At 50.9% G+C, this 11,200-nt stretch overlaps 1 protein-coding gene across 1 annotated transcript; it reads right to left on the minus strand.

Annotated features, from left to right (window-relative positions):
* Positions 1-2,957: 2,957 nt before the first annotated feature.
* On the minus strand, positions 2,958-8,474 carry PIM3 (Pim-3 proto-oncogene, serine/threonine kinase). Its single transcript, XM_083462519.1, has 6 exons — positions 8,337-8,474; positions 7,599-7,708; positions 7,379-7,429; positions 6,548-6,911; positions 5,100-5,276; positions 2,958-4,757 (listed from the first exon to the last, which is right to left on the minus strand). Exons 1-6 carry the CDS (start codon positions 8,419-8,421, stop codon positions 4,573-4,575), a joined length of 972 nt encoding a protein of 323 aa, XP_083318645.1. The 5' UTR covers positions 8,422-8,474; the 3' UTR covers positions 2,958-4,572.
* Positions 8,475-11,200: the final 2,726 nt, after the last annotated feature.

Raw genomic sequence — 11,200 nt, forward strand, 5'->3', positions numbered from 1 at the left:
AACACCATCAGAGCACTCCTGACATATGGTTGTCAAGCCTCTGCTTAAAGACCTCCAAAGTAGGAGACTCCACCACACGCCTTGGCAGCAAATTCCACTGTCGAACAGCTCTTACTGTCAGGAAGTTCTTCCGAATGTTTAGGTGGAATCTTCTTTCTTGTAGTTTGGATCCATTGCTCCGTGTCCGCTTCTCTGGAGCAGCAGAAAACAACCTTTCTCCCTCCTCTATGTGACATCCTTTTATATATTTGAACATGGCTATCATATCACCCCTTAACCTCCTCTTCTCCAGGCTAAACATGCCCAGCTCCCTTAGCCGTTCCTCATAAGGCATCGTTTCCAGGCCTTTGACCATTTTGGTTGCCCTCCTCTGGACACGTTCCAGTTTGTCAGTGTCCTTCTTGAATTGTGGTGCCCAGAACTGGACACAGTACTCCAGGTGTGGTCTGACCAGAGCAGAATACAGTGGCTTCATCTCGCTTTATTGGCCGAGGGAGCCGGCGTACAGCTTCCGGGTCATGTGGCCAGCATGACTAAGCCACTTCTGGCGAACCAGAGCAGCACACAGAAACACCGTTTACCTTCCCACTGGAGTGGTACCTATTTATCTACTTGCACTTTGACATGCTTTCGAACTGTTAGGTTGGCAGGAGCAGGGACCGAGCAACGGGAGCTCACCCCGTTGCGGGGATTCGAACCGCCAACCTTCTGATCAGCAAGTCCTAGGCTCTGTGGTTTAACCCACAGCGCCACCACCAATATGAGCATCTCTTCAGGAGCACTGCAAATGTACAGGAAAAGCACATGCTACCTGTCTTCTCTCTCTCTCCCCACCCAGATAGATAAACAAACTTTGGAAAGCTTGCATGACAAGGAAGCGTTTTAGGGAAACTTCTCCCTGTCGTGCAAGGTGGTTGTTTGAAAAAGGGAAAGCATTTATAAACGTTTGTAGCCAACTAACTGGAATAGCCCCTCTGAAATTGGCAAATTTCAACACATTGACCGAAATTACTGGGCGACTTGAAACCTCCAGACACACTGCCCAGAGAGGTCTCTTCGCGGCTGGTACCCTAGAGGTTTGAGGGTCGGCCGGTCCGAAGGCCTCAGCGAAAGGCACCTACCAACCCTTGAGGGGCCATGTGGCGTTTGCCCTCCTAGGTGACATCATGCTGGGTCATAAGGAAAGGGTTAAATGAGTGTGAAGCGATTGGCAAGTGGGAACCCAAGGGGAGGAGTTGGAGTTAAAGAGTTGTGAAGAAGTCAGTCGGGTGTTAGAGAAGAGAGAGGGAGGATAAGTCTGTGCGTTGGGATAGTTTGATGTGAGAGAGTGAGAGAATCTGTTAAGAGGAGTCAGATAGACAGTTGGGATAATCAGTTAGAAGTTATTAGGAAGGTATAGGCCAGTAAAGGTCCATATAGTAAAAGCTATGGTTTTCCCAGTAGTGATGTATGGAAGTGAGAGCTGGACCATAAAGAAGGGTGATCGCCGAAGAATTGATGCTTTTGAATTATGGTGCTGGAGAAGACTCTTGAGAGTCCCATGGACTGCAAGAAGATCAAACCTCTCCATTCTGAAGGAAATCAGCCCTGAGTGCTCACTGGAAGGACAGATCGTGAAGCTGAGGCTCCAATACTTTGGCCACCTCATGAGAAGAGAAGACTCCCTGGAAAAGACCCTGATGTTGGGAAAGATGGAGGGCACAAGGAGAAGGGGATGACAGAGGACGAGATGGTTGGATAGTGTTCTCGAAGCTACCAGCATGAGTTTGACCAAACTGCGGGAGGCAGTGGAAGACAGAAGTGCCTGGCGTGTTCTGGTCCATGGGGTCACAAAGAGTCGGACACGACTAAACGACTAAACAACAACAAGAAGGCCGGTAAAGAAACTAGATTAAGAAACTGACAAGAAAAATTATCTGAAACCATAAATTTGTCAATGCTTATAAAATAAACTTGTTTATTTGGTTTAATGTTAACAACTGTCTGGACTCCGTGTGTACCCGAGAGAAATGGATTGGTGGCAGCGGGGAAGCAATCACAGTGGCGGCACAGGGATCAATAGACGGTCAAACATCCGGGGACCCTGTGTGATCGCCACCAGCCAGTGTCAAGGAACTCTTTCTCTGTGCATTTTTGAGCGCACACCCCCCCAAAGCATCTGTGTTTGCAAAAAGTACTGACAAACCCATCCTCTCGCTGTTTGTGTGGGAAGTTTTTAAGGCCCCTGCTTTTCCTTTGTGGGAGCAAGGTGGGGCAAATACCACCAGCTGTCTTGACTCTGTGTAAAGCTAGATTCTCTGTAGGATCAAGAGTGGGAACAACTTATGGGATTTAACCAAGTGGCCATGGTTAGGACCATGGGCTACCAAGTCTCCCACTAGGGAGAACTATGGCAACCTGTTGCATTGGAGAAGTATTTATGCGCAGCTCAGGGAGTGTGTATTGATTTCAGGTGACATCACACTTGTTGTGAAGGCAGAGGCACACGAGGATCTCATGCCGTTGCTCGAAATCATGCGAGGATAAAGTAATCTGGCCTGCAGTGCTGGCGGCAGCCATTGTGAAACAGTAACATCAGGCCAAGCTATTTGCTTGCGGCCATTGTGAGGTGGCCTGTAGCCCAGTTCCCTCTAGGAGATATGGCAAACTTTTCTGGCCCTCCAGATGTTGTTAAACTACAGCTCCCAACACCCCAGGCTCTTGGCCCTGCTTGCTAAGGCTGATGGGAGTTGTAGTTCAGCAGGGACCGTAGATAGCTCAGTTGGTAGAGCATGAGACTCAATCTCAGGGTCATTGGGCAAGATTCCTACATAACCCTAGTGGTCCCTTCTAATTCTGCTATTCTATTATTCTAGGAGATGGAGGGGCAAAGGTTTCCTTGCAGTCTCTTTACAATTATTCTATCAAGAACCACCAGTATCTGGACAGCTGAGTTCAAAAGGAAGAAGCCACACAGGTTATCTACAAAAAAGTTTAATTGAAATACCTGTATAAAAAAATATGATCTCCATACATTTCACACTGTTAAACAGAAGAGAGAGAGAAAATTCATATCCAAGCTGCATAAATGCAACCAGATCACAGAACACACGGCTATTAAAATAAATTAAGGTTTATGACTCTGCCACGCTTCCTTCCAGAGCCAATGCACAAAGACTGTATAATGTCAATAATTTAAAACCCTTCCAAACAGCATTACTTTACAGTTCTGGTATGTAAATAATACCAGACAAAAAGGCATACTGACTAACTTTTAAAGTCACTCTAGTTCCCTTAAATTAGACTTTGTACAATTTTCCATCTTCCAACCCGAAATGAAAAAACAACAAAAAACCCAAAAAACAGGTATGGTCAGACTTTTTAATTCTTCTTCTTCTTCTTCTTGAAACAAAAAAACAAACAAACAAAAAATGGAGAAAGAGACAAGAGAGGAATGCAAAAAACTAGTTGTGGACCAACCACTCCTGTCACAGGAGCAAGAGAGATAAAAAGCACAGTGTTGGAATAATTCTACACAAATAAATTAGCTAAAATAAATATAGTCACAGATTGGGACTGTGAGAGGTTTTCTAAACTCCAGACAATAAATAAAACCGTATAATACATGGGGAGGAGGAACAAAAATTTACAGAAACACATTATACAGGTATGGGGAAAAAAAACACACACAAAGTCCTTGAATATTGCATTGATTGTGCATTTAACATGCCCATACATACATTTTTTATTTTTTTAAGACTTGCAGGTTGGGGGGGAGTTGAGAAGGGGCCTTTTTGTGTGTGTCTGTGTGCCCAGTGGAAGAGATGATGAAATGAAGTTTTGAGTGAGTGTTCCTGATAAAACAGATGAACATGTGCAGCCTACTGGAAACAGAGTGGGGAGCAGCAGAGGTCGTCTTGGAGGGGGGAGTTGGGGGAGTGGGGAAAAGTGTGGGGTGCGGGAGGGGGGGACAGGGGACCGGGAAGGAGTGAAATGTCTGTGTTCAAGTATTCCATCGCCAGAGGACGGGACTACTTCATTCAATCACTGAACATGTTTTCCCAGGGCATCATAGAAGTTGCTCTCCGCAAGCACCTTTTGCAGCGGGGCTCGAGGGAACACGATCCTATCATGCGCGGGGTCCTCTTTGGACATACACAGCTCAAAAAAAGAAAGTCCCACTGAAGCAGCTTTCAAAAAGGCACTCAAAAAAGCAAATAAAATCTAGTCCAGGCTCTATGAGAGCAAAAAGGTTTTCACCGTGTTATTTTGAAAGAGGTCACTGCTTTTGCCTTAAGGAAAAAAAATAAAAAGAGGGCAGTCTTTGACTAAGTACTGGCCCCGCAAACTCCCAAACAACAGCGTTTCCAAAGGAAATCTCTCGTTCCAAAGCAGAAACCGGCAAAAAAGGGGGGGAAATAAAAAAACCAAGTCCCTCCGACAAAGATTCAGACTACAGGATAATGAATGCAATTTTTTTCCCCCTAGCCCCTCCTACATATGGCAGCAGCAGTAGCAGCACTCTGGACTCCTCCCCTCCCGCCCCGCCCCTCTCGTGGCTCCGCCCCTCCCGCAGCAAGGTCCTCGGCAATTTCACAGGCTCTCGTTGCTGGAACTTGTGCTGGAAACATCCGTGTCAATGGTCCGTAGCCGGATGTCGCAATCCTCTGACTTGGTGACGTCCGACTTGTGCATCCAGGGGTGGTCAAAGATCTGGTCGAGGGTCGGCCGGTCCGAAGGCCTCAGCGAAAGGCACCATTTGATCAGCTGTTGGCATTCTGAAACGCAAAAAGGGAAGGCGAATGAGGAGGAGAAAGGGGTTAAGGTCTCATACGGTTGTTTTCAGATTACAAAAAGGCCAAGAATTGGCAACGGCCTATGGGAGAGGGGGCCACCCCTTCCATGCCTTTTAGGGGCCCCATGACAACGGATCAAAACAATAGCGATTTGATCTCGGTTGACAATGCGATCAATGGTCAACGTCTGTTTTGGCTAGTGATAAAATTGGCTAGTTAAAACGGTTTGCCGGTAAAACTAAAAACGTATTGGGAGATAATTTTGTGATTTCGACTGCCGGGGCGGGGGGGGGGGGGGTTGCGTTCCTCCGACACCTCACTTACCAGGCGAAATTCTTCTCCTGAAGTATAGCCTTCCCCTCAAGATTTCTTCGTCTTGCTCGAAGGGGATGTCGCCGCAGACCATATCGTATAGGAGGACGCCCAAAGACCACACAGTGGCGGATCTCCCATGGTACCGGTGGTACCGGATCCATTCCGGAGGGCTGTATACTCGTGTCCCTGCGATAAAAGACGGCGAGGTTTGTTTTACGTTGGCTGAACTTTCCGTCAAGATCAAGCAACAACCTGGCCGCATGTGTGTATATTTTTAAAAGCGAGCCCCGTTTTTGTTTTTAAAAATCCACACCACGCACGCCACACGTAGGCTGGAAAATTCTAGAGCTTATATCATGCCTAGTATTAGGTCACATTTTAATCTGGCCCCCGAGGTGGTTCTATTCCCTCACAGCGGATAGCGCAGATCTCCATCAGCTGACTGTTTACTAACATAAAGCTCGCTTTCCCAGAGCACGTGGCGTCTGCTGCACCGCACCAAAAATAGACACAAAGGACAAAGGGAGAGAAGGGGAGGGAAGGGAAACAGAGGGGGGAAAAGGTGAAACTCGGGTCTCGCTTGCTATATATAGCTAATCGGCTTTGATCGGTTCCGAAAGCCCGTTCAAACCAGCCACTTTCCTTGTGAAAATAAATCAATGAGGATAATTCTTTTTTTTGAGGAGCAGAGAAATCTGCCTCTCTGCGTAAGAGGTTGCTAGCAACTGCCCTCCCTCTGCACCGAGCTGTTACTTGGATACCAAATAAAAAAAAAAACCTCCATTCGTGATGCTGAAGGTCACATGGCCACGAGGCTCCGGTTTCACAACAAACAGATGCTAAATGCTGCAGCTGACTAGAGAGAGAGGTGGGCAGGGAAGGAGCCCCCTTTCGCCCCAGGGAGGAAGGGGAAAAAACAAAACCCCTTTCCCCACCCATAAGGGAAAAACAGCAACAGTAAGTTTGAGAAGCCCGGTCTCCTTTTAACGTGAAAGAAGGGAGGGATAACTCCCTCTCTCCTCAAATCTGCAATGCAGGGTTTTTCTAAAGCATCGTCTGGGAAAGAGGAATGGGGAAGGGTGGGTGGGTTTGGAAGGGGGGGGGATATAAACCCAAGAGGGTCACAGATGGAAAGGTTGGCAGAGGCAACGCCTGAGTCAACCGTAAACACGCCTCCCTCTAGGAAAATGCCTTTTTTATCCTTCCGAAGGCAGGGGAGGGAAAAATATAATTATATATAAAGTGCTGCGTCACAGCCTGGAATCGCTTCTCTTCCTACGCAACTCGACGCCCCCCCACAAGCCGCCACTGGTGCGAAGGATTTAATTGCCAGATCTGTTACTGGCTGCTACAGCAGAAATATCTCGTTGGTGGTAGGTGGCAAAAATGTGACTAAGAGAGAGGAGGGAGAGAGAGAGAAATTGAGAGAGAGGTTCTGGGTGGGAGGGGGAGCCTACCATCGAAATCCGTGTAGACGGTGTCCTTGAGGAGGGCTCCGGAGCCAAAATCGATGAGCTTCAGCTCCCCTGTCCTCAGATCCACCAGGAGGTTCTCATCCTTGATGTCTCTGTGGACCACGCCGCAGCTGTAGCAATGGCGAACCGCTTCCAGGACCTGTCGAAAGAAGCCCCTGGCCGTCTCCTCGTCCAGGGCTCCCTTCTCGGTGATGAAGTCAAAGAGGTCCTTCACCAATTCGGGCCGTTCCATGATGATCAAGTAGCCGTCGGGCCGCTCGTACCAGTCCAGTAGCTTGATGACCCCGCGGAACCCGGACCCCACTTTCTTGAGCAGAACGATCTCTAAGGGTACCATAACTCCACCCTGAAAGCAGCGGCAGGAGGAGGGAAGAGGGAGAGAGGGGAAAAAAAGGAAGACATGATGAAGCTTTCGGAATATCAAGAAGGGGAGGCGGGGAAGGAAGGGAAACCCCCCCTTTCTTGGCCATCTGAAAAAACCAATCGCGGGGCTTCGTGCAAATGGAAACTCCAGCAGAGCAGGGAGGCTGGAGTAAAGGGGAAGCCCAAAGACTGCTCTCTCTCCTGCCGCAGTCAAAGGGGGAGGGCGGGAGGAGGAGAAACCCCGCCAAATCTTCCCCCCTCCCCGGAAAAAACGTAAACAATAACAGAGGCCGGAGATGGTGGCGGCAGCAGCCTGGAGGGAGGGGAAAGGGGACCCCCACAAAACAATAGCTAGCCCTCCATGATAAATGCAGTTGAGGGGGGGGCAGAGGGGGGGGGAAGCAGAGCAAGGGATAGCACAAGGGGTTTTTTGCGATTCGGGATACTTACAATCGTGCCCCATTCCGTCACCCTCTCCCTCACGACGTGTTTGACGGCAACCTGGGGGCGAGGAGAAAAAGAGGGGGTTAGGGGCGCAACCGGGTGGCACGGGGACATCGCCTCGCTCTGGGAGGGGCCGTGACCGGGATTTCCAGCCACGCACGGTGGGAGGGGGGCTGCGGGGGTGGAAGCAGCAACAAAAGCCTCGTGGTCGGGAGTCTCGTCTTACCGGCAAGCCATCGGAGATGCGATTCCCGGCATAGACGGTGCCAAATCCCCCGCTGCCCAAGACGGAGCCCACTTGATAGATCTTATCGAACGGCTCCTTCTCCACTTTCACTAAGAGGCGGGAAGGAAACAAGAAGGGGGGTTAGAAAGGGAGCGACAACGTCTAGATGTATCACCGAGCGCACCTTAGGGAGAAGGGGAGCCGTCTCACTCCAGGGAGAAAACACACACACACACAACACACCGAAACCGTCCTCGAAACAAGAGCCACCCACGAAAAGGTCGCAAGTAGAAATCACCCAAACCACAAACTCCAGCAGGGAGGAAAGCCAGTTGCAAACAAGCCCATCTGACGTGGGGAAGGGGTTTTCACGTGTCCTTCGCCTCTCGCATTCTCGGGAGGAATTCTCCCCAAACGCCACCGCTCCCAGCCATGTTGATAGGTAAGGATGCCCCCAACCCAATCCCCCGACGTGGGGTGGGGTGAAATAAAAGCCACATAAAACCCAACCGCGAGAACTGGGTTATCCGGGATCGGGTGTGTTTCTACACCCGCAAAACAGCTGAAAATCTAGCCCCACTGCCGAGATCCTGGTCAGAAAAGCTGCCGCAGCCCCAGCGACGCAGAAGGCTTACAGAGCACATACATCTCTCTCTCTCTTCCCGCGCAGAAGAAAAAATAAAACCGACCCCCCCCCCCGGGAAAAAGGGAGAGAAGCAAATGTCACGGGTTGTTTACCTGGTTGGAGGATCTTGACCGGTAAGTGGTCCATGCTGGTTGGGTTGCAGAGATGAGCGAGGGATCCGAACTTGGAGAGTAACATCTTCCAAAAAAAGGGGGGAACGGCTTGAAGGGTGGGGTAGGGGCAGGAAAAAAAGGGGGGAACCACCACCGCGATGCGGAGATCCGACGCCCCCCGCTCCCCTCGAGGTTGTCAAAAGTCAATGGGCAGAAAACGGAGAAGGGGGGAGGACGATGAACAACACCCCCTTCCCCCCAAAAAACAGCTGATGAGCGCAGTTGAGAAAGGCCAGCGACGGAGGCTCTCCCAAGACGGAGATCGCGACTTGTAAGCAGCTGTCGAGGGTGGTGGGGGATCTTGCAGATCTCTTTTCCCCCCCCTCTCTGATGGAAGAAAACACCCTCTCCAAAAATATATTGGTTCCCGGAGACGAGCAGAGAATCCCAGACGAAAACAGAGGAGGAGAAAAGGAACAAAAAAACCCTATATATGCATATATTTATTATAAATATAGAAGGAAAAACAATGATCTCTGTTTGCTTGGTCCAGGAGCCACGAATTGTTGTTGGTTTTTTGGGGGTGGGGGAAAAAAAGGATCCCACGCGAGACGAAAATCCACTCGGCTGGAGCCCGCGCGGCTCCGAAGTCAATCCAGCGCCGCAAGGGAGGCGCGCAGCCCAGAAGCAGAAGCAGCAGCAGCAACAGCGACTCAGCCTCTTCCCGGCAGCGCTCGTCTGTTCTGAACCCTTCGCTCCGCGGCGCCGCCTCTTCTTAACTCTCGATATTTCGCTGCGCACCCGCACATTACGGTAATATCCCTCCGCGGGGGAACTGGCTGGCGGTAGGGACGCGCGGTGTCCTCCCCCGCCCCCACCCTCTAACCCCAGATTTCCGCCGCTAGGAGTAGATCCGAGAGGTGGGGCGGGGGTTGCGGCTGACTTCTCTCCCTCTTTTTTCCTCGGCGAGCTGGGGCCGCTGCGGCTTTCGGGGCGGCCGCCGCCCCCGGTGCTCCCCGGGACTATTTGCTGATAGTAAGAGAGACGCGGAAAGTTACACCGTCTGAAAAATTCTCATCACCGGAGGCGGGGCGAGGGCGAGAAAAAGGGAAGGTTCTCATCTCATCTGCATGCGCTGGAGCGCGGCGCCCAATGAGAAGGGCGGCTTTTCTCGCCGCAGCCAGTGGAGGGGAGCCGGATTTGCATATGCATGAGCGGGAAGAGAGCGGCTTACGAGCGCAAGGGCGGGAATTCCTCGGCGCGCCTTTTCTCGGGCGGCGATGGGGAAGGTCATTCTCCGCGGGTTAGAGACGCTGCGTCTGCAGCGGGGTGGGGTGGGTGGGGGCAGGCGGGCATGGGGGGGGGGCGACAGGCAGCCGCCATCATCACCAGGCTGGGATAACGCGCAGTGGGCTGGGTCCTTTGCATTATTATTATTATTATTATTATTATTATTATTATTATTATTATTACTATTATTATTATTAGTGCTGCTTTGTGCATTGCAATTTGCAACCCCAACTTCCACCCCTCCTCCCCCCAAAAGCAACCCGCGCCATTTAGCAGCTCCCTTCCGCGGATCGCGAGCCTTGCTGCCGCAGCACTTGACTCCTGCCAGGCTACAGTCGCACCTTAGATAGAGATGCATTGCACTCGGAGCGCGCATCTCCCCGCCTAGGAAACTTGCAGCCAGGCGCATCGTGGTGCGATGCCCAAAGCGCCGGGAATGTTATTGCCCGCGCACATGGGCGCGCTGTTTTGCAACCCGTAAGCAATGTTGTGATTTAAGGCTCGAGACGTTGGGGGGGGGGGGAGAGAAATCTGCATCGTGGGGCGGCCGTGCTATTTCTCCAGGGCGGTGCATCTCTCAGTTTGCCCCCGTTCTATTCAGAGGAAACCCCCCCCCCATGTGCGAAGATTTGCAACATGTGCCAAAATGGATGCAACCTTGTTTGAGAGCTTTTTAAAAAAGGCTCTTGTGCATTGATAGCTGCACTGCTCATTGCCAGCACCGTATTAAATTCTGCAGATTATATCTGCGCTTGCATTTTTACACGGGGGGGGGGAGAGCGCCTGGCACGTTCCCTCCCCGAGCAGATTTGGGACCGAAATATACCAACTGTTTCAAAAGCACGGTTATTTTGCCTGGCAGCGCCCGCCGCTGAAACTGTACCCGGAGCCACCCACCCACAAAGAGTCTCAGAGATAGCCAGCAACATGCACGCGCCGCAGCGTCTCACGTTTGAATTCTTGCTTGTCCTTAATAGGCGTCTCATTGACGTCTGGGGCAGAGCCCGTGCACTTTCCTTCCTCTTCCGCAGGGGGCGCCAAGGCTACGAGGAAAGGCTCGTCCGCCTCCCGACGGGCCAAAGGAAAGCCACATGGCTGCGTATTATATATCTTGAGCTGCCAAGGCTCACGCGTTTGGAAAAGCAGTTTACACATTCCGGTTTAATTTCTAAAGCACTGGGGACAAAAGTCGGGGGGAAACCCTTCAGTTTTTATGCAGAATGCTTCTGCAGCCTGCTTCAGCAAGACATTTGAAGAGCTGGACTGGCAGAACCCAGTAGTTCCCTTGCAAAGAAGAGGAAGGAGTCTTAAGGGATGGTTATTTTGTTATATTAAGTACAGTCATACCTCGGGTTACAAACGCTTCAGGTTGCGCGTTTTCAGGTTGCACACTGCGCTGAAACCCGGAAGTACCAGAACAGGTTACTTCCGGGTTTCAGCGATTGCGCAAAACACTAAATTGCGCTTTGCACAGAAGGGCCGAGTCACAACCTGCGTAAGCGCAGACGTGGCGCTGCGGGTTGCGAACGCTGCGGGTTACGAACGTGCCTCGCCCATGGATCATGTCCTCAACC

This window comes from Podarcis liolepis, assembly GCF_965112155.1.
Source record: "Podarcis liolepis genome assembly, chromosome: 10".
NCBI classification, from domain to species: Eukaryota; Metazoa; Chordata; class Lepidosauria; order Squamata; family Lacertidae; genus Podarcis; species Podarcis liolepis.

Excerpts from the sequence above, each read along its gene's own strand:
- PIM3 (XM_083462519.1), bottom strand. The coding sequence starts at position 8,421 with ATGTTACTCTCCAAGTTCGGATCCCTCGCTCATCTCTGCAACCCAACC. Across the intron at positions 7,709-8,336 it reads GGTCAAGATCCTCCAACCAG|TGAAAGTGGAGAAGGAGCCG; the intron begins GTAAACAACCCG and ends CCCGCCTCTTAG. Across the intron at positions 5,277-6,547 it reads CGTCTACACGGATTTCGATG|GGACACGAGTATACAGCCCT; the intron begins GTAGGCTCCCCC and ends CTTTTATCGCAG.